This window comes from Planococcus citri, chromosome 5, assembly GCF_950023065.1.
Source record: "Planococcus citri chromosome 5, ihPlaCitr1.1, whole genome shotgun sequence".
In the NCBI taxonomy this organism is placed as follows: Eukaryota; Metazoa; Arthropoda; class Insecta; order Hemiptera; family Pseudococcidae; genus Planococcus; species Planococcus citri.
In genome coordinates, this window is record NC_088681.1 from 24,022,830 (window position 1) to 24,045,324 (window position 22,495).

At 36.2% G+C, this 22,495-nt stretch overlaps 6 protein-coding genes across 6 annotated transcripts; 3 read left to right on the plus strand and 3 right to left on the minus strand.

Annotated features, from left to right (window-relative positions):
• Window positions 1-67: 67 nt before the first annotated feature.
• LOC135847493 (transmembrane protein 70 homolog, mitochondrial) lies at window positions 68-1,422 on the plus strand. The gene is made up of 4 exons (XM_065367043.1): window positions 68-293; window positions 406-656; window positions 766-1,116; window positions 1,203-1,422. Exons 2-4 carry the CDS (start codon window positions 498-500, stop codon window positions 1,383-1,385), a joined length of 693 nt encoding a protein of 230 aa, XP_065223115.1. The 5' UTR covers window positions 68-293; window positions 406-497; the 3' UTR covers window positions 1,386-1,422.
• A 72-nt stretch (window positions 1,423-1,494) lies between these two features.
• On the minus strand, window positions 1,495-4,868 carry LOC135847490 (methyltransferase-like protein 17, mitochondrial). Its single transcript, XM_065367036.1, has 11 exons — window positions 4,388-4,868; window positions 4,028-4,270; window positions 3,794-3,959; window positions 3,590-3,706; window positions 3,236-3,503; window positions 2,999-3,164; window positions 2,787-2,930; window positions 2,606-2,686; window positions 2,296-2,434; window positions 1,884-2,022; window positions 1,495-1,758 (listed from the first exon to the last, which is right to left on the minus strand). The coding sequence occupies exons 2-11, from the start codon at window positions 4,097-4,099 to the stop codon at window positions 1,662-1,664; spliced, it is 1,389 nt and encodes a 462-aa protein (XP_065223108.1). The 5' UTR covers window positions 4,100-4,270; window positions 4,388-4,868; the 3' UTR covers window positions 1,495-1,661.
• Window positions 4,869-7,862: 2,994 nt separating this feature from the next.
• CCT8 (chaperonin containing TCP1 subunit 8) lies at window positions 7,863-10,612 on the plus strand. Its single transcript, XM_065367034.1, has 10 exons — window positions 7,863-8,080; window positions 8,189-8,359; window positions 8,436-8,567; window positions 8,635-8,833; window positions 8,901-8,962; window positions 9,038-9,175; window positions 9,248-9,493; window positions 9,569-9,772; window positions 9,843-10,079; window positions 10,152-10,612. Exons 1-10 carry the CDS (start codon window positions 8,021-8,023, stop codon window positions 10,332-10,334), a joined length of 1,632 nt encoding a protein of 543 aa, XP_065223106.1. The 5' UTR covers window positions 7,863-8,020; the 3' UTR covers window positions 10,335-10,612.
• Window positions 10,613-10,798: 186 nt separating this feature from the next.
• On the minus strand, window positions 10,799-13,442 carry AsnRS (asparagine--tRNA ligase). The gene is made up of 11 exons (XM_065367033.1): window positions 13,251-13,442; window positions 13,008-13,156; window positions 12,677-12,938; window positions 12,451-12,608; window positions 12,230-12,373; window positions 12,022-12,170; window positions 11,817-11,945; window positions 11,602-11,737; window positions 11,289-11,534; window positions 11,089-11,220; window positions 10,799-11,007 (listed from the first exon to the last, which is right to left on the minus strand). Exons 1-11 carry the CDS (start codon window positions 13,270-13,272, stop codon window positions 10,876-10,878), a joined length of 1,659 nt encoding a protein of 552 aa, XP_065223105.1. The 5' UTR covers window positions 13,273-13,442; the 3' UTR covers window positions 10,799-10,875.
• A 793-nt stretch (window positions 13,443-14,235) lies between these two features.
• On the plus strand, window positions 14,236-17,331 carry Klp64D (kinesin-like protein 64D). The gene is made up of 12 exons (XM_065365728.1): window positions 14,236-14,466; window positions 14,542-14,739; window positions 14,829-15,034; window positions 15,102-15,295; window positions 15,365-15,504; window positions 15,576-15,773; window positions 15,839-16,016; window positions 16,087-16,240; window positions 16,318-16,498; window positions 16,572-16,808; window positions 16,878-17,003; window positions 17,086-17,331. The coding sequence occupies exons 1-12, from the start codon at window positions 14,464-14,466 to the stop codon at window positions 17,173-17,175; spliced, it is 1,905 nt and encodes a 634-aa protein (XP_065221800.1). The 5' UTR covers window positions 14,236-14,463; the 3' UTR covers window positions 17,176-17,331.
• A 45-nt stretch (window positions 17,332-17,376) lies between these two features.
• LOC135848338 (uncharacterized) lies at window positions 17,377-21,452 on the minus strand. Its single transcript, XM_065368237.1, has 16 exons — window positions 21,211-21,452; window positions 21,006-21,120; window positions 20,798-20,907; window positions 20,576-20,727; window positions 20,324-20,487; window positions 20,078-20,238; window positions 19,863-20,002; window positions 19,676-19,772; window positions 18,905-19,033; window positions 18,735-18,846; window positions 18,556-18,665; window positions 18,327-18,478; window positions 18,091-18,254; window positions 17,865-18,031; window positions 17,635-17,789; window positions 17,377-17,568 (listed from the first exon to the last, which is right to left on the minus strand). The coding sequence occupies exons 1-16, from the start codon at window positions 21,302-21,304 to the stop codon at window positions 17,452-17,454; spliced, it is 2,139 nt and encodes a 712-aa protein (XP_065224309.1). The 5' UTR covers window positions 21,305-21,452; the 3' UTR covers window positions 17,377-17,451.
• Between the last annotated feature and the right edge of the window lie 1,043 nt (window positions 21,453-22,495).

Below are 22,495 nucleotides of genomic sequence, written 5' to 3' on the forward strand. Positions count from 1 at the left end.
TCAGCTGTTCACGTACAACGTTGCACTCCATTGGTTGCTCCACCCACCTCCACCGCGTGACGACACCAACCTGCCATGCGCAGTACGTGATTCTGTAAAAAATGAATGAAAATAAAAGAATTTGAGCTCGTCAATCGTTATAGATTTAATCGAGGAACATTAAGTGGCTCGATTGTTGTCCGATGCAATCTATTTGCAGAGCAGAGTCCGCCGCATGTCCGCCAGCCACCAACAGATAGACAGCGACACAGCAGAATACAGTACTTACATCAGCTACTTACACAACTGATAGGGTAAGTACGATCTTAGAATTTGGAATGGAGTAGATCAGTAGACGTGATACTGTCACGTTCAAGTACCTATACCTACATGCATGGTACTTACACTACACACTTGTATCTGTAGGTATATCGCGTAGAAACCATCGTCTGCCGCTGACCAGAACCATACCACCGGATTCATCGTATAATTACGCCACCGCCGTTGAATAAGCGAGCATGTTTAAATTGGGAGCAGAGATGGCGAAATGGTCCCGTGTCAGTCAACTTTACGGCAGACTAGTGTATCATGCAACGACCAATACTTGCGCCCCTCCGTGCATCAATTCTCAATGTAGCAACGTTCAACAAATCATATTCAAACGATTTACCTCTCGAGTAGGTACGACAACCACAACCCGATGGCCAGTCGATGTCGACCGTCGCATCGATTGAATCTACTATACTTATACGTATATTCATGTACATATTTCAATTTTGACTTCAGAGTACTTTACCTGAGCCGACGCCGACGTCTTCGCCGCATGGTAATAACGTTACCGCAGCTACCGAAGAAATTTATTCCGGTCCGTTATCTAGAAAAATCAACTTTCTCAAGATAATGACTTTGAGTACGAGTCTCGGAACGCTGTTCTTATTGAAAGATTTACACAGTCGCATCGAATTTCCTAATCAAGTCGTAATGGTCATCGGTGTCGGCGTTCTGCTGCTATTCAATTTCCTCACTCCGTTGCTGATTAATTTAATTTCTAAAAAGTATTGCGTCAAAATGTATTACGACCATTCTAGGAAACAATATATGGCGCAAATTTACACGTTCATGTTCAAGAAGAAAACGGTACGTAAATACGTTTGCTTTGTTGTTGTTGTCTTTTTTTTTTTTTTTTTTTTTAATGAACATCGGTACGTGCATTTTTTTTGTAGATCGTGTTCACTCCTGAAGATGTAGTCGTGCCTTCAGTTACTAAGTTTTTCACCGTAGCCTTTGTGAAAAACCATCCCATGTTTTTTGACGCGAATCATTTCAAGACTGTAGATTACTATAAAAATATCATGGGCTACGATAAACCTATTGATTTTGGATTCGATAAGAAACACAAAGATTAAGTAAAGTATTTGGTAACAATAAAAACTATCAACTCTAGTTCGTTTCATTTTCACATAGGTACGCAACATTTGGTATGGCAGTTATTAAAATAGAAATGACGCCAAAACAAAAAATATACGAACATTTATTGAAATCTATCGTAACAATGCTCGTAATGAGCGAGGCGCTTTCGATAAGCTACAGTCGTTATATGTACGGGTAGTGTACAGCTCAAATTTTCAGTTCTTTTTGTAACTGCTGGGTGTTGTTGGAAAAGTAAAACGCTAACGCGCGCACTAAGCATCTACATCCGTCTCATTCAGCTCGGTTTCCGTTAGCTGCGCAGGTAGACGATCTCCTAGCTTCAACGATCTGCCACAATGATAGGTGGTGCTGCGATGACAAAATTAATAAACAAACGGAAAAATGATCAGAATAATATCTACTAAATGACCGCAGCCGGCAAAATTACAGACGGTGCAAGTGCAAGCTTGAGCATCACGCAACGTTCAACTTACAGTCCATATTTCTGCTTGGTAAAAGTCATATCGGTTAGTTGACCATCTTTGGTGCATAAGCGACAGTGCGTGTGTTTTTTACGTTTCGCAGGATGTGATACTACTCTGGGCCACTGATTATCTGATGGTTCTCTTTTGCCTGCAAACATATACCATCGTTACGATCTGTCCTTGAAATGCGAACGAATACGAGTAACTACTCGTAAACAAACGTTGAAATTCCAATCGTACGAGTAGATCGATTTCTCAGAAATAAGTAAGTACGAGAATGAATGTTTTTACTGTCCCATTCCACCGATTACGTAAATGTACTCGTATATTGTGGACGAGTAAATAAGTACATTAAAAAAGTAAGGATAAATATTTTCAGAAAAAGTGAATTTGCTCAAAATCAGCAATACACGCGACATACCTTTTCTCAAAACTACGTAACAGAAATATTCATTTTCGTAAGACGCATTTGTGACTATTGCTGGCGAAAGATAAGATACGCGTGAACTGCACAGTCCCTGACTCAGTTTTAACATCGGACAATCAAACTCGTGCGGACACTGAAATATACATATAAATCGAAAAAACACGGTTATTTTGCGATAAGTACCAATCAGTGCAAAATTACACAATTATCGGATAGGGTAATTAATTATGCAACTAGATGCTTTACGATACTCAAGTTTCAACGCAATCGCTAACACTTGAGAATGACCATATGCAGCACTGACCGGCGAATGTACGTGAACTCCGGTAGAATGCTCGCTTTCGGAATCGCTTTGAATAATAAAGTCGCGCGCTTCGTTGACCAACTGCAAATACAGATAGAAAATTTAGGTAGGTACATACCTACGTGTTATGTATAAATTATACGAATGGAAAAAATAGGGCAATTTGTGTATTATGACCGACCTGAAAGCCGGCTTTAGTTCCAGGCTCGACTATGACTAGAAAATCTTCGGTTTTATTCCATAGTTTGGACAAGGTTTTCAATCGAATTTCAGCCGATGGTAATTCAAAAAGCGAATACGAGCAGGTAACCAAACTGTACTTGGACTAAATAACACGAATAAGTATGTACATAGCACCATCTGCGTTGCGTAGCCATAATACGGGGTACTTACTGACACGGTGGTCGAAAGAAACTGTCTATAATATAAGCCAGAAATTGGTAATGGCACTGTCTCATCGCCGCCTTTCAGTAGCAATTTAGCGAGTTCGTTCATTTCTCCGGAAGAATCGACGCAGAAATACTCTTGCAACGATTCGGCCCAATATTTACGAGCAATCCTGCGCAGTCGTAATATGTAAAAAAAAATGCGCATTTAGACGTAATCGGCTAGTTATGACCAACGATTTACCAAGACACTGTTCCCACTCCGGAACCAAAGTCGTATAAAGAATGCGGCTGGAACTGAGGACACGTGAGCTGGATTTCGGCGAAAATCCTATTTAAAACAGCGTACTCGGCAGCCATTCTCGCGATCAAATATAGTTTGCCAACGTAAGTGGTGTAATCGATGGGAAACCAAGATCGTATTCGTTGGTTTATCACTTTTCGCAATGGCGAACGCCTCGAAGCGGCGATTACATCATCGACGTCGCTGATTTCGCCGCTATAAACGCCTTCTATAAGAAAGAAAGAAAGATGCTACAGCTGTAGGGTGCAGTTGTATGAATGTATGTACGCGAGACACGAGTATAATCGTAGGTACCTGAGATATGAGCTTGAATTTTCGCTTGTAAATCGGCTCTTTCGGCGGGAAGTGCTCGACATCGTAAATTAGTGCGAAGCAGCTGAGCGTCGCCTCTCAAATTTTTAGGCGCTGTGTCTACATATAATCGAAAATGAAACGAAAAACGAAATCAAATGAAATGAAACGTGTAACAGACTAGTGCACTGCACTCGCACGCGTTACCTGAGACTACTTTCTTGATGGCTTGCGTCAATTCTTCCGGCAAACACGATGTACCAACGCTCACTTTGCCCGGATGCTTTTTGGCGGTGATTTCGCCTCGTTCTATCGCATCCAGCACGTCGCGGTCCACATGAGGCATAATTCTCGTTCGGGGTTTCGTACTCATCTACGAAAAAATACAAATAAATAATTACAAAATAAAACGCATAGGGCTACAGCTGAAACAACATTTACTTGTCTGCCGACAAGCAGCGTCGACGTTGGTTTTACTTGGCGCGCCAACCAGTTGCGCATTCCAAGATTCATTCTGTATGTTTCGTTTGTACCCGATTTCACTATCGCTTTCGATTCGGATTCGAGGAAAAATTGCTCGTATCAAAATTCAAATTGCTCGCGTTTCAATTCCAAATTGAGGAGAGCAGACCAGAGCATTCTTCGGTGTAACGCATATACCAAGTATAATCGCACTCTCGTTCGCTACACAATATACACGATCGAATATAATTACAATAAATCTACAATTGAATGAAAATAAAAACACGAAACCGGTTAACAGCTCGCTATTGCTAGTGCTACAGTATGCACATGTCATACCTGCTACGTATCTTGTACGGACACGGGCATTAACCGGAGCAGCGAGTCATATATGTGTACACTCGCTAATCGAGTAACAACGATCGAAGAAAAGGAAATTTCAATTTCATCCGTCATCGGCGAGATAATCGAACAATTGATATAATAAAGGTGCGCAGTTATGATAACTGAAAGACTTGCGATCTTCAATGGACGGATGACGAATTGGGATCACTCCGGCGTCTGATGTCTCTTTTATAGAATGAGTTATGTATACTTATACCGCTGGTACACATTTGAAACTGCAAAGACACTGAGGATCAAATCATTATAGACGAAAAAATTATGACAAAAAATAGGAAATCATTTTCGGTTTTTTTCCTTTCTTGATAACAAACAGAAACTAGTGATAAGGATTGGTCCGTTTCACACACACGTGTGAACCGCTCAACCGCTTCACCTCGCTTCACCCATAGATCTAGGCCTACACCATACAGGGTGCCCAGAAATATCGTGAACCTCATAAGAACTTAAGAAGGTTTTTCATTTAAAAATATAGGTTGGCAACATGAAATAGATGCATATGATTGGCGGAATGTTATCATCTCAGTCTAACAACCAATCATGTGGTATCATTATTATCATTCACTGAGACCAACCGAAATATTTAGCAGAAATGAGAAAACTTTGTTAGGTGTTCACGATATTTCTGGGCACCCTGTATAAAAGCATTTGCCTACCTAGAGATAGTACCTACTACCTACCCTATATTGACAATTTGAATGATATTTAAAAAAATATGATTTCGATGTAATAATAAAATTCCTTTATTGAATAGAAAAATATCGAATGTCTTTGTGTTAGCAATGTTAGCATACATAAATCAATTCCGAAGATTAAGTAGAATAGGCCAATTCAAATTTTGAAAGACTGTTTAAAATGTATTAGATATGTAAGTAGGTATTTGGCGAATGGACAATCGAGATTATTATTTGTGAATGCCTATAATTTTTTGAAAACTCGTATCCACGAGTTCGACGGGTACTTCGATTGATCGCAATCTTGTACATTTTCGAATAACGCTTTCGGCGACAATCACTTCGCTTTGATCGGCTCTTTTATACTTCCGCTGCATTAAGGACAACGTAATGTGCTTGAAAGCTTCCCCATCAATCTCATTCTCACTGCTTCGATAGGGAACTGCTACAATGGACCATCCGAACAAATGAGCTAACAAGGTGTAAGCTATATTTTGAGTGTACGCGTAAAATGGTATACGACCTCGATGTTGATCGCCATCAGTAAGACGTTTCAACATTCGCTGTTGTACGCGACTAGAGTAAGGATCAACAAATACCAGCGTATCAAATTCGTTGAAGTAGGCGATTGAAAATTCGTTCATTGTAGCATTCAATATGTTGATAAATTTATCCAGCGCGACTTTGGCGTGCTTTTCTCTACAGATTGGCATAATAGCAGACCAAATGAAATTATCGATGGGACCACGATCTCCAATTACCGAATGTTTGAAACGAGTCAATGCGAAATCCAACGCCGCGTGCAAATTTCCAACATATGCCGGAGCTCGACTTTTACCTGAAAATGTGCCTAGATCTTCGCGACTAGGTGTACACCAACCACCATACGCTTTTAATGCTTTCAAAAATGTTGTTTTTCCGCAACACGCGGTTCCTGTAATGTACTTAGGTTTTGTGGTTGAGCTATCGTTGCTTTTTTCAACGATCTTGTCTTTCAAGTTCAGTCCTGATTGTTGCAAGTAGTTTTTAAAAGGTGCATTTTCTGTATTCTTTAGTAAAGTTAACAAGTCGTCTGTCCACAATTCGGTAATGAACGCGTTCTCAATTATTTTCATTTTTTCGTAAAAAGTTATCAGCTTGGATCCGTACTTGTACAAACATGGCGCAACTGCTAAACCACTACTGCAGACATTTTCATTAACTTGGTCATCGTATTCAAATATCAAACGATGTACTATGCCTTCCCACGATGCTGGTGTTTTCAAAACTTGTACTGCCGATTGTTGATTTTCTTTGTAAATCTGTAAAAATTTGAAAGCGGATGGCAATATTAGGTATCTAGGATTTTTCGGATGTCGCAGCGTTAGCGACACATCACACTCATCCAAGTACGCAATCAGAGCATTCAACAGCGTCGAATTCAAAGCATTCACTGAACTTCGAGACCAACGCAAAACGAATGTGAAAAAAGCAAATACAAACGAATCTTCCAATTTGTCATTGTCGCCGTCGTCGTCGAGATTTAGGGCCATTACAGCGTTTTGAAATTCCACGTATTCCGGATCGTTTAGAGATACAGATTTTTGAATCACATCTGTCGAAGTAGACTGCGAAAAACACTCGTCATCTTCGATAATTACAGAATAACACGTTCGAAATCCATCTATTTTATCCTTAGGGTCGTCGTTGTCGTTACCATCGGTTTGAATGAAATTTTCATTGAATTCCAATAAGCTCTCTATGTTTTTCAGCGGATGATAGGGCTCGTTTATGCTGTATAATTGTTCTCGTATAGCGTGGATTTTAGTCAGTTTGGTCCGAATCGTAGTATCCGTTTTGGATGGTATTACAGCGTACGTACAGTTGAAATTGTAATCTTTTACGGTATCATCGTCTTCGTATTTGTTACTGTAGCGGTTATTTGCGACTGCATTACTGCGGGCTTTAAGATCAGTTTTACAATCGTTAGACATTTTTTCAAAACTCTGCTGATGGCATACCTCTGCTGTACTTGAAGAACACGAATACGAGTATCACTAGCTAGCACGGTACTGAATTTTCCAACGCGAAAGACGAATTTGAAGTAAATCAAATCACCATCAAGATAGCGAGTCAGGATGCTGAGTTACAAGCTTGATTTATAACCTATGTTTATGCGGCGCACGTAGTGCGTAAAATTATAGAAAAATTATCAGTTTATTGTTAAATTATTGTAGATACGGGGTGGGCGATAAGTACCTAGACAGCTATCGCAAAATACATAGAAACTATCTCGGTAAATCTTGGGTAAATCGCCCACCCGGTATGTACGTTTGTGAGTGATAAGTATCATGGACTATTGGACCATGAACCTTGAAATTCTCACATCGTCATACGCGATAGAAAAAATAATTCTTCTCCATTGCGGATTTCACACGATCCCACTCTCGAATCCAAATACTCTCAGATGATTTTAATTTTTATAATTTTATAAGATGGAAAATTGCAGCCAAAACTCAGCAAAAGAACATTAATTTTTATCACCGAGAGAAAATATTGACATGTTTTTGTTTACAAACACAAACATTGATTGATTGATTTTGAGAACGGAACCGAACGGAACGGAACTCTATACAGAACCATAACGGAACGGAAACGTTCACACTCCGAAGTTTTCTTTCTTTAGATGGCCGCTTTTTTCTCAAAGTTGCCAAAAATCATCAGCTTTCAAAGCCAACAGAAGTTTGCATTTTTCGATTCTTCTCAAAAAGAAAACTTGGAAACTCGTTTTCGGTACCGAAAAATCTTTTTTAAAAACGTTTTTGAGTAATTTTAGATCCTAATAAATTTACAAATAACCTAATTAAAATAAATTTTGTGCTAAAAGTTATCATTTTCTCAGTTTGCGCTAGTTAAAATGGCCCTTCACGTTCCTAAAGCTCCTGGGTTCGCCCAGATGTTGAAAGAAGGCGCACGGGTATGAATCAATCTTCGTTATTTTCTACATTTTTCTTTGCAGCTGTTGAAGGAATTTAATTTCTTATCTGTACGTCAATATTTTAATCAACGATGATCTCTTTCACAGCATTATTCCGGTCTGGAAGAAGCCGTTTTCCGTAACATCCACGCCTGTAAGCAATTCGCTGATACCGTACGAACTGCGTATGGTCCTAATGGAATGAATAAGATTATCATCAATCATATCGAAAAACTATTTGTCACCAATGATGCTGCTACGATTATTAAAGAATTAGAGGTAAATGTCGCTCATCTTGTTTGAAGGATTACGACTTGACTCGATTCTATGTGTATTGATGATTCATTTTACGTAGGTTGAACATCCAGCTGCAAAGATAATCATTTTAGCATCTCAAATGCAAGAACAAGAAGTAGGCGATGGAACAAACTTCATTATCATTCTGGCAGGAGCTTTGTTACAAGAAGCCGAAGATCTATTAAGAATGGTATGCGGTTCGACCTCGTAATTATTAAATCTCTCTTTTGTATTCAACTAACGTGGTATTTATTCAGGGTCTTACGCCTACGGAAATCACATTGGGTTACGAATTAGCTGCCGAAAAAGCTTTAGAAATTTTACCGTCTTTAGTATGCTACGAAGTAAAGGACTATAAGAATAAAGAACAAGCTGCAAAGGGTATTAAAACATCAATTATGAGTAAACAATTCGGAAACGAAGAATTTTTATCGAATTTGATCACCGATGCTTGCAGTAAGTTGCGAATGATCTACTCTGAATGTAATTATTTTTAGAGAATTCTAATTATTCGTTTTTGCAGTTTCAATTCTCCCTGAAGATGGTGCTTTCAACGTTGATAGCGTGCGAGTTTGCAAAATTTTGGTTAGTGGAATTGGAATTGTTTTCATTTATTGTATCAGTGTAAAGAAGGCATTAAGAATCTTGATATTTTTGCAGGGTTCTGGTTTACAAAACTCTTCCGTCGTACATGGAATGGTTTTCAAAAAGAATATCGAAGGAACTACCACGAAAAAGGGCCCAGCAAAAGTGGCAGTTTTTACTTGCCCGGTTGATATTGCTACCACCGAAACGACCGTGAGTTATATTCTTCCGTTTCGAGAAGTAGATTATTTCACGCACTAAATTCAACTTTTTTTCTCTTTCCAGGGAACTGTATTGATTAAATCTGCCGACGAATTGATGAAATTCAGTCGTGGCGAAGAGAACCTCTTGGAAGAGCAAATTAAATCATTATCCGAAGCCGGTGTCGATGTTGTCGTTGCTGGAGGCAAATTCGGCGATTTAGCTTTACATTACATGAATAAATACAACATGATGGCCGTTAGTCTTCAAAGTAAATTCGATGTTAGACGAGTCTCGAAAACTGTCAACGCTACTGCTCTACCGAAAGTGGTTCGTTTGATATCTTCCATTTTGATTTATCGAGTTTTTTCAAATCCCGTGTTAATTTTTGTGACTTTCGAATAGATAACTCCCAGTAAGGAAGAATTAGGCTACGCCGATTCCGTTTATATCGACGAATTAGGAGATACCCCGGTAGTCGTTTTTAAACAAAATGGTAACAATACTCGCGTATCTACCATTGTTATTCGTGGTGCTACTGATAACTACATGGATGACATCGAACGAGCTATCGACGATGGAGTTAATACCTTCAAAGGCATCACTCGTGTAAGTTTATTCAACTCTTCATTTTAAGTTACTCTCCATTTCAATCGAGTAATGTAATATTGCTATTCAGGATGGAAGATTCGTCCCAGGTGCTGGCGCCACTGAAATCGAACTCGCTTTGAAAATCGCCCAATACGGAGATTCACTTTCCGGATTAGAACAATACTCTGTGAAAAAATTCGCCACAGCTTTGGAAAGTTTTGTAAAAACGTTGGCCGAAAATACCGGCGTTAAAGCGAAAGAAGTCATCTCGAAGCTTTACGCTACCCATAACGAAGGCAAACAAACATACGGATTTGATATCGAGGTATTTCCTATTCATATTTTTTTTTCTCTCAAAACTCCCATCATATTAAACATGGCTTTGTTTCATTTCTAGGGCGAAGGTCCAAACTGTATCGATGCTAGCGAAGCTGGTATTTTGGATTTATATTTAACCAAATACTGGGGTTTGAAATACGCTACGCAAGCTGCCTGTACTGTATTACAAGTCGATCAAATCATATTGGCTAAACGAGCCGGTGGTCCGAAACCGCAACAAGGCCCAATGGATGATGATTAATTTATTAATTTTTTTTATAAGTAATAATAGCTGTTTGAATTTCGTGTGATAATTTATAATTACTCGAGTTCTTCATTAATGCACTATAATTTCGTTTTTTTCCTATCTTCGACATTAAATATGTGTAATGTAACAATGAAAATTTTATACGCATTTTTTTCAAGTTCTTAACGAATTTATGTCTTAAGATTCTTCTTTCCTTTTTGATAATCCATCTTGCTGTATTTAATCTGTTTTGTTCCAAAAAAATACAGAATAAATTTTGTATTTTGTTAACATCGGATTGTTTTATTTTTCAATGAGATAGGATTACGAGTTTGGGAGTGTTTTTGAATAGAGGTATGTCCAAAAATGTATGAACTATTATACCAATAATTTTTACGTCTTCAAACCGTTTTTGTGTTGAAAGTGAGTGAGGAGCTGTTGATACACAAAAAATGTTGATGACAAAAAACATTGAGAAATAAGAATTTGAAAGCGTTTACTTATTAGGATAAAAAAACACTTAGAAATAATTTAAAGATGCGATTAAAATTTGAAATTACGGCTTGCATCGTTCCAAAAATCTAGGATACAAACATACATCTCTAATATGATAACGATTGAGCAACCAGCATAAAAATCTTTCCAACCCAAGACCGAAACCTCCATGAGGACATGAACCGTATATCCTCTGAAAAATAAATAAATGAAACAAATAGTCAAGTACTATCACAAACGGATTTTTTGTAGTCAATAATCCAAGATCACTTACCTGATCAGAATACCAATAATATGGGGTCGGATCAATACCAGCGTTTTTATAGCCTTTCATCAGCTCATCGTAATCCCATATACGCATCGATCCTCCGACTATCTCTCCTACACCAGGTAAGAGAACATCGACCTGTAAGATACGAGGTACTTTAGTCATCCTTGCAAAAATTAATAATCAACTAGTAAAAATATACGCACAGATTCGGTTAATTCGTTATTTTCAGGACATCTAGACATGTAGAACGACTTGATTCCGGCAGGAAACCGACACAGCATAATAGGTTGATTTATTAAGTCTGTCATTTTTCTTTCGGGCATTTCAGGAATATCTTCGCCAAATTCGTAAAAGCTACCATCGTCCTTGGTTATGTTGTTTTCACGAAGAAATTCAATAGCTTCCGAATAATCCATTCTTTTGAAAGGTTTTTGAGGAGGTACGAATTTCTAAAAAAAAAAAATATTATTTCAAGCCCACGTCTTCAGATGCTATCAGACGTTCAGAAATACTCACAGGATTCAAATCTTTAACTAATTGTTTATACGGTGATTTTAATACTCGGTCGACAACGTCGCAAATCATATTCTCTATTTTGTTGAGTAAGTCGTCGAACGTGATGAAAGCATATTCACCTTCAACGTGAGCGTACCTAGTAATTTTCATAAATTAAAAATTCATCATTTAGGTAAGTTTATACGTACATACGATTTAGCAATAGAAATAATTACTCTGCTAAATGTCTCCTGGTCCTACTTTGCTCAGCACGATAACTTTGAGCGATACAATACGAGTCTCCGATGGACGCTAAACAAGTTTCCAAATATAACTGTGAGCTTTGAGTCAAATATGCTTCTTCACTGAAATTCAGAGGGAAAAAAATATTAGAAAATGACTCGATTTAGCAAGAAGACAGTTCATTTTAAAGATAAGTACCCGAAATAATCCAGTTTAAACAATGTAGATCCACCTTCTACTTGGGTTTGTACCATGGTAGGAGGATGAACTTCGGTAAGACCTTCGCTAAGAAAATGTTCTCTGAAAGCATTCGTTAGAACTGCTCGCATACGTAATACTGCCGAAGTCTAAAAGAGTATCGTAATTAATAATTGGAAACTGAATGTCAAGCTGATTAAAATATTACATTTTCTCCGCGTATCATTATGTGCCGGTTGTCTAATTGGACATCTGGTAAAGCTTCTTCGTTTAAAATGTTGTCAGCACCACCGGCTGGTGACGAGCCGATCAGTTGCCAGTAATCTACTTGTAATTCGACACCTCCAGGAGCCTACAAGAGCAATAATTGAATATGTAAATCAACTCAGACTATCTCACAACGAATTATTTGGATGGCAAAGTACTTACCGTTTTACCTTCCGGTACTTTGAGAATTTTTCCATATAATAATACACTTGCTTCGGTGGCTAGGGTAATGGCATCGTAAGTTTGACTAAGTGTATCACTTAATACAGATTGCAACAAAAAACCTGTGCCGTCTCTCAAAGTGATGAACATAACAGATTCTAAACAGAATACCAATGTAAATAGAAAATCACAAAATGATGCAATATTTCACATGATATATCATTACTTTGCTTCCGCAATCGATGAACCCAACCGTATACTTTAATTCTTTTACTCTCATAATTCACACAATCCTTGATTTTAATTAGTTTCGCTTCAGGTAACGAAGTATCTTCATTGATCGTTATCTTTTTAGCATCTTCTAGATTTTTCAGCCTTTTTTCAGCATCTTCCTTTTCTTTGACTTGTTTGCCAGCTGTCTTGAATTGCTCCCTTTGCCATATTTTGTAAATCTTTTTATACTGGGATTTAGCAACTGGTTCGAATTTCTGCAAGGATACCATGATCAGGTGAATTTATAAAACACGAGTACTTCTCCTGTAAATAGTGTTACTTACCTCTCCTTCTATTCTGGAGTCGACATGAATAGGTGGAAATGGTTCTTTACCGGCGAACCGCATAGCTTGTAAGACAGTCTTGAAAGGCTTGCTTGAGGTTCCGTCTCCGGAGTCATCGTCTCCATATTGCTCGGACGTATAAATTATACCTGCAAAATAAATTCAAAACACGAAGAGTTTCAACGTTTTACAAATTTTAAACACGGTGTTTTTAGGATATTAATTAATAATATTTATGCATACTTGATTGCTCAGCTTCAGACATTTTTTGCTAGTTGAATCTCACAGCTTGATGATTTTACACTTCAATTGATGACACAGCAACAGATAAAATAACAGAGCTGATGAAATTTAAAGAAAATTGCTCGTTTGATCGCCACTTCACTTTTCAGTTTTCTTTCACTAATTAATCAATTTCGTAATCAGAAAAACATTTTTTTTGATTGACTTGATTGGTCGAAGAGTTGAATGTGTTTGGATTGGGCTCGTGAAAGCTTGAAACTTTCCTGCTCAGAGAAAGTGTTTTAAAAGCTGCTAAACGCCTTGAATAGCATTTTCAATAGTATTATTCGTTTTTGAAAATTTTGGAATATGTTTCTTTTTAAATATTTTTAGTTCGGGGCAACTTTCAGCGAAATAATTCAATTTATTTTTTCTGCAAAGTTTCATGTCACTCCCAGGGTTGTACAAAAACGTGTTTTTTTTTAAAAAAACAAAAAAAACGTTTTTTTTTGTTTAAAACGTTTTTTTTGTTTTAAAACAGTTTTTTTTACTTGTTTAAAACTATGTGTTTAAAACGCGTTTTAAACACGTTTAAAATGTGTTTTAAACACAAATACATTCGTTTTGGGACCATCAGACATCAATTTTTAAGATGTGACGTCATAAAATAGCTATACAACTCAAGAAATATTGAAAAATTGGAATCAAAACACAAAATTTGTCTCTAAAAATACTGTTTGTTCAATTTCACTTTTTTTCAACAAGAAATTTAAAAAAACGTGTTTTTTTTAGGAAATTGGAGTTGAAAAAAAACACGTTTAAAACAAAAAAAACACTGTTTTAAACGGTTTTAAATGGCCTTTTTTATTTAAAACATCGTTCTGTTTTTTTTCAGTTGTTTTAAACGTGTTTTAAACATGTTTAAAACATTTTTGTTTTAAACATGTACAACCCTGGTCACTCCGTTCAAAAAATACCATCCATTCGATGACGAAATCGATAACTACTTTGTATCGTTCTTATCAGTGTATTGAATTCGACAGAGTGAGAGAACTTTCATCGTTCGAAAGTTTGGTTATTTTCGCTTCAAAAACGATCAATAAAAAAGTTATTTAAAGAATGTGGAATGTGTTATGGAATTCTTAACGATGATTTGAAATAATCATTGCTCTACGGTGGAGTTCGGCTCTCAGTGATTACAGTTATTTGACGTCTTGCTACAGTGTGCAATAAAATGGTAAATATGACTATATTTGGTAAAAATATGTCAAGTAAACTTTATTGCATTGTTCTTGTTTTTTACTCATTTCAGAGTGAAGAAGTCGAAAACGTCCGTGTGGCTGCTAGGGTTCGACCCTTGAGCACCAAGGAACTAGAGCGAAAATGTCGTTCGGTGGTTAATGTAGAAACTTATAATAATTCAATTTACGTATTCAACCCTAATACCACTCAGCGAAGTATTCCTAAAACATTCAATTTTGATGTAGTCTTTGACAAGGATTCCAAGCAGGTCACCTATACAAGCCTTTTTTTCCACTGAAAAAACACCCATTTCTGTGTTACTCGTAAATGATTCTATGATGATTAATTCGTTCGCAGATGGACGTTTACAACGAATTAGCTCGGCCCATAGTTGATAAAGTACTTGCTGGATACAATGGAACCATATTAGCTTACGGTCAAACTGGTACTGGAAAAACGTTCACGATGGAAGGTATTAACGCGGAACCAGAATTACGAGGCATTATTCCGAATTCTTTCGCACATATATTCGGACATATAGCAAAAGCGAAAGACGATATAAAGTAAACTAAATAGAACTAAATTTACTTTTTGTGCTAAACAGGCGTAATAATCACATCGGTGTTACAGATTCTTGGTGAGGGTATCGTATTTCGAAATATACAACGAAGAAATTCACGATTTGCTGAGCAAAACATGTTACTCTCAAAATTTAGAAATTAAAGAACGATCTGATATCGGCGTTTATGTGAAAGATCTGTCGACTTTTATTGTCAATAATGCCGAAGATATGGAACGTATTATGATGATGGGAAATCGCAGGAGTATGTTTTGATATCCATATTTTCGATTCATTTCCGTATCAAAAGTTAACGAGTACGGTTTTTGTACAGGAATTAGTGCTGCTACTGCGATGAATATAACGAGCTCGCGTTCTCACGCGATTTTCTCCATAACCGTCGAAACGAGTAAGACAGGTTCGGATGGGAGACAACGCGTTAAAGCTGGCCGACTGCATCTTGTCGATTTGGCGGTAAATATATATTTTGTGTTGAAATTTGATAAAAAAAAAAGAAACGATTTAATTGAAATTATTTTCCGTAGGGTTCCGAAAGGCAAAGTAAAACGGAAGCGACAGGTCAACGCTTCAAAGAAGCTACCAAAATTAATTTATCGTTGTCAACATTGGGTAACGTGATATCAGCGTTGGTGGATCGAAAATCTTCTCACATTCCTTATCGTAATTCAAAACTAACCCGAATATTGCAAGATTCATTAGGAGGGAACGCTAAAACCGTTATGGTATTTATTTTAATCCATTCGCATTCCTCGATTATTCGAAAAATTAATATCGGTTTTATTGCTAGTGCGCCACTATTAGTCCTGCGGATTATAACTACGATGAAACTATTAGCACCCTAAGATACGCTAGCAGAGCTAAACTCATTCGTAATACAGTCCATGTGAACGAGGATCCTAAGGATGCCCTCTTGAGACAATTCCAAAAAGAAATTGAATCTTTGAAAAAACAATTGGAAGACGGCAGTAAATATCTATTCAGTATTCTTCATCGAAACTACCCGTATAAATTCTAGTCTAATTCGTAAAATTCCAGAAGAGGATCCCGATAAAGAAGATTCCGAAGAAACTACTGTACCAGCGGTTAAAAATATGGATATGGAGAAAAGTTTAGACGAAGATAAATTGGGTGAAAAAGTCAAAGAAGATCCCGAAGCTTTAGCTCACGAATTGGAATTGAAAAACGTCCAGTACGAAACTCCAAACAATGTATTTTTTTAATGTCCCCTTCAATGTTACTCGTACTCATAATTTCATTATGTTTCAGAAATGAAACCGAAGAATTGAAAAGAAAATTAGAGAGTCTTGAGAAAAAGATATTAGTTGGAGGAGAGAATCTTTTAGAAAAAGTAGAAACACAAGAACAACTTCTAGAAATGGCTGCCAAAGAACTCGAAGAACGTAAAGCTCGCGAAACTCATCTCAGTGAACAAATTAAACAAAAAGAGGTTGGTGAAATATTCTCGTATGCATTTGAAAATTTTTTCATTTTCTCATCACTTTGGCGTATTTTGTTTTCAGTCCGAAAGGTTGGACGCTGAAGAGAAATATTCCAGTTTACAAGAAGAAGCTGCTGCTTTAACAAAAAAGATTAAAAAAGCTCAATCAATGTTGATGTCTACCAAAGAAGAATTGAAAGATTTATGCCACGAAAACCAAAGAGAAATGGAAGGGTTGTTGGAAAATATTAGACAACTGAATAAAGAATTAGGCTACCTCGACGCTATCGAAAAATTCTACATTCCTGATGATTATCGAGTGAGTTACCTACGTTATGTATTTCTTTTCTGTGTTGAATGGGATATTTATGTAGCATTCTTTATGCAGGAATTGATCGAACAACACGCTCATTGGAATGAGGAAATCGATGAATGGGAATTGAAATGTGTCGCTTATACCGGAAACAACATGAGGAAAACTTTACCCCAATCAAATTCTCAATCCAATTTTGAGGTAAGTAATGTGTATTACTCGGATAGATTTCAAACAAAGGCTTGTTTGAAAATTCTTATTCAAAACGAATTCTTTCTTTCAGATTCCTCCGCCAGATTTATCATTTGTTTATAAAATGTATCCTTCTAGTCGACATCACACAGGCCGAACTCGAACTAAATCAGCTAAATAATATCAACGGATAAAATCGCTCACTATGTATCTAGTCGCTTGGAGTATTAATACTTTACTGTTTTTGTTACCTGCGTTTTTCTTTTCTTTTTTCATTGTGTACGTGGCTTGAATTATAATTACTAATTCATATTGCAATAAATTAATATTTACGTTATTAGAGAATTATTTTTTTCAATATCGAAAAAAAAATAACAGTAGCTATGATAAAAAAAATATAATAAGTATAATAAAGAAAACAGATCACAGAAAAACGTTCGGGTACTACGTAACATAATTAATACACCATTAGCTTACAAGTAGCAATGTAGTAACCATTTTCAGTCCTGGTATGTCTTTGAGACAGGTGTATAGAATCTATTACCATGACACCGAAATCGTAATCTTTGTATAACTGAAAAAAAATACAACATGAATATTTTTTCACTCCTCGAATCGAATCAATTTTAAAAGAACGTACCTCCATAATTTTACTAGCATCAAAGAAATGCCACTTTTTTACTTTTTTCGATCCTGCATACGCATATTCTTCACCGTGTACTTTTTTCACCAGAAAAACTGAATTCATTACTGTCATATGTAACTTGACACTAGTTCTATCTGTCTCAATTAAGCCTATAATTATGAAAAAAATTATACATATTAATAAGTAGCAATTACGCAATACGCGTCAATAAAAATGAAGCATACCGGCATCCACAAAATAATCAACCATCTTATCAGCTAATTCTTGAAGTAATCCTTCGTCAGAGGGATCTTCTACTTTTGCATAAAGCACCTTAACCTCACTTGGATCGTCGTTCATCAGCTGGAGTCCGCGGACTCGTACTTGTAAAGCACGCCCCCCAAAAAGGGGCCTAAAATTCCAATCAAATAAAAGGAATCGTGAAAAATCAAAAATAAATTTAAAACTTACTTTATTATGTCTTCTTTGCTCGAGATCATAGTGTTAACTGCTATATCTCTTTCTTTGTCATCAGTTAACAGTATCATTCCAAGAGTTAAATGCAATTTGCCCGGATTTTGAAACAGGTCTTCACAAATACCAGCACATTTTCCACAAGTATCCAATACTTCTTCCTGAACACAATCGTTATTCCACATCATTTCAAGAAATTGCAAAACTAACGTTTAATGAACGCGAATTATTACTTTAAAACGTTGAAAATTTTTCACAATTTCAGCATTCATCATTGGTATAGAAAGGAAGTGAGTATGAGGTATCTTAGCTCGTGCAGTAGTCAGCAGAATCTTGATTCTTCGATAGGCAGCTAACACTCCTACTCGTGATTTACCTTTGATTTCTACAAAGAATTACATATAACATCGAGATAAATTCTCAGATTGATGAAATGAATCAAAAATGTACTAAACTACTTGCCAACTTTTCCTTTTTCATGTTTCTTGGGGACGTCTATACAAGTTTTAGTTTCTAATTCTAAACGTTGTCTGGTTCCTCCTTTGAGACCGATAATGATGGAGTGAAATTCTCTACAAAAGAAGTTAGATATACATCTAATTTTTCTTCAAGAATTAAATTTATCACTACTGAAGAATTACTTGGGAACGTGTAACTGAATCAGATAATATCCATCATCTAAAAGTTCAACCTCTACGCCATATTCGTCCGCGTCGACGAGATCTCCGCCACATTCTACTTCTTTTTCCTCATCTGCAATGTTTGAATATAAAGATGGAATCCTGCTGGAGATAATGGAATCAAGTCTTACCGAATTCAATATATGGTGTAGTCTCGGCATTTTTGAGTACGTTATAGTCATCGCTGTGATTCACTCTGTATGGTATTCCGTCTATCACTTCGATGTGAGGATCAATTACATCCATTCTGAGAGTATTTATTCACGAAAATGCACAATTAATTGGTGTAATTCGAGCGACGTTTCGTTTGTTTCTTAGAAAATTAGAATTTTCATGAAATTCTGCTGGATTGCGCGTGTTATCATTGTGTTTATAAAAAACAGTGTTACCGAATTACCAATTCGGTGAATGACTTGTGGGGTGGTGGAGGCGGGCGGGGGTCTTGGAATTGAATGATTTTAATTTCATTTCATCATTTTAGCCTTATTTATCTATTTATTAGGAGGTATTCTATTTAAATTTTAGTCATTGGAATTCATCGCTAGGTAGTAGGTACTCATTAATCAAGTGACCAATTCGACTTTGAAAGAAATCTTGATCAATGTTTAATTCGATCTCATATAAATGCACTCAAATGCACTTATACATACATTAAAAATGTTTACTATCATTTTGAGCGAAAAATCCTTTGGGATAATCTAATAAATTGAAAAACATACGTAAATGTTGTTGACAATAATGTTCAAAATATTATGTAAACATGTATAATTTCTTTTCGAATTACTCAAGTATGTACATAATAATACTTATATCAAATAAAAATGGTATTTTATGGTGTGTGTACATAATCTATGAGTTTCACATTAATTAGGAATAAAATTATTATAAAAATGAGATCGTACAGATGGTTTCGTAATAGCCTTTTTCAGTCTCGGTATGACTACACGCTAATTGTACTTCGTTGATCTCTACAGTGCCAAAATCGTAATCCTTATAAATCTGAAAATGAAAAATGAAATCAGACAACCAACTCTAACGTGACTATCTTTGAAAAATCCCACAAAAATTAATATTTACTCATGTTCTTACCTCTAAAATTTTACTGGCATCAAAAGTATGCCATTTTACCGTTTTCGGAATCGTATCTCCGTATAATTTCTCCATGATAAAAGACGAATTCAATAGTGTCATATGCAATGTGACGTGTTCTCTTTGTTTCTTCATTAAACCTATACTTGCAACCAAATGAAAATATAAATTGCTTGTTAGAAAATGTAGAAAAGGGCATAGAAAAATCGACTCACCTGCTTTAACGAAATAATCTACGTAATTATCCATCAACTGTTGAAGCAAACCAGTTGAATCCTCTATTTTGGCGAAAAGGACTTTTGCTTTACTTGGATCATCATTCATAATTTCAATTCCACGAACTCGTACTGTCAGGGAACGCCCTCCAAAAAGCGGACTATACATCAATAAACAATCAGATAGTTTCATCAACTACATAATTTAAAAATTATTTGAAAGAAAATCGGTACGTAAATACTTACTTCAATATATCCTCTTTGCTGGAAATTAATCTATCAATAGCTAAATTATTTTCAACGTCGTCTGCCAACATCATTACATTAGCAGTTAAATGAAATTTGGCTGGATTTTGGAACAGATCTTCACTTATTCCAGAACAATCTTTACAAGTGTTTAATACTCCTTCCTGGAAATATTTCTTCCATTTTAATCTGAACCATGACATAAAATTATACTCTCTGATTGTAGAGTATAGGTATAGAGAAGATACATACTTTGAACAGTCGATAGTTTTCTAGAATTTCAGAATTCACCATCGATATAGAAATGAACCGATTGTAAGGATGTTTCGAACGAGCTCTAGCCACAAGTTCTTTGATTAGCTGATGAGCAATCAAAATTTCGTCTTTGTTTTTACTCCTTATTTCTAGAAAGAATTTAAAGCAGCGAAATAGATTTACTAGCGACTAAAATGACAATAATGTCGGATCACTCACCAATATCTCCGGTTTCATCGTGTCTGGGAATGAAAATTGAAGTCCTCGTATCGGATTCAATACGCTGCTTAGTTGCTCCTCTTTTACCAATAATAATTCCCAGGAAAATGCTACGAAAGAGGCAAGTGGATCAGTAGATGTGGTATATCAAGCTTGAAATACTTTCCCCTTCAATTGATAATTTCAATATAAAGCGAATGCAACTCACCTAGGAACATGAAATGAAAGCTGATATCTTCCATTATCCAAACATTTGATACCGGCATATTTTTCTTCATGGTCCAGGGTGGTTTCATCGCCGCGATTCATTCTACCCGTAATGTCTACAAAATTTAATGACAAGTTATACATCAATGTACAGAAAATAATGAAACAAATTTCAATGTGAATTCAGTAAATGAACAGATATTTACTAAGGCGTTCAAATTCGATATTTGGCGTTTCGTCTGCAGTTTTTTTAGCAATGCAATCATCGTTGGTCTTGATATCGTCTGGCGAATGGGCCATTTTTAAGCCTATTAAATGAACCGATCGAATTACCAAGCAATAAAACTAAAATTACTTTAAATAAAACTCAACTCGCGAAATTACATGTGAAGTTCGTGTGCAGAAAAAATTTTTATCAGTGAAACAGCTGCGTTATCACTGTTGCCACTACATCTTGTTTTCACCTGTTAAGACATGAATATGGTTGACGGGTTGACTTGAATCTTGGTTGCAACTTGCAAACGAGCTGGAGCCTCGTCTTATATAGGTAAGGTACCTATGTATTTGCGTTTCTCAAGGACTGAAAAGTGAAATTTTTTAAAATCAACTTATAATCAAATCAGGGCCAGGCTCTTAGAGATGATTTGAGCTTCAGCTACAGAGAAGAGAATGCTGATGAACAACACCTTTTTAATCATTAATTTACACCACAATAATTCACAATCACCTTTCTTTCATTCGAGTGAAAGAAAAGTCAAAGTGATTGTGACTCTTGCATTTCAGAGTGCAAAGGCATTCATTTGGCACTGGCGGAAAATAGGACTAGATATTATTATTAATGTAGTCGTGAGAGTGAGACGATGAGATCAAAAAGTTTCGATTTTGAATGCAATAGGTAATCAAAAATGGACAATTTCGTGCATTGATTTCAATTTAGATAAAAACACAATAAACTACATATGTATTTATATTATGTAGTAATAATGCTTTCCATTCAACTTCAACACGAATGCGATACTGAATACATAAATAATGGAAATTCCTGTACTCAAATACTTACCCTGTCTATTGGATGTAGGATTAGGTAGTGTTGTATGAGAAATAGGATAGTGTACACTTGTACAGAGAGTGAGCTAGTTGGATGAGTCAGAGTAAATTCGAGGAATAAGTTGAGGAGTGAGAGAATTAAAGTAGGACACTTAAACATGAAGTTTTTATATCATGTATAATTTTAGTATATGTATCAAGCTAGACCATAAGTATGTAAGTACTGAGATAGTTGAATAGTGTACACATTGGCGAGTACAGCCTTTTGATAAAACCTGGCTATTATTTTTCATACGACAGGTAGGTACCTCTTCATTTGCATAAGTATGCATTCTAAAAAGACCAAAAACGAAAACAACAATGAGTGCTAGGATATATTTAGATATAACCTAAAATAAATATTACAATTCCAAACCCCTTATTCTCAATTGATTTCTCTCGTAA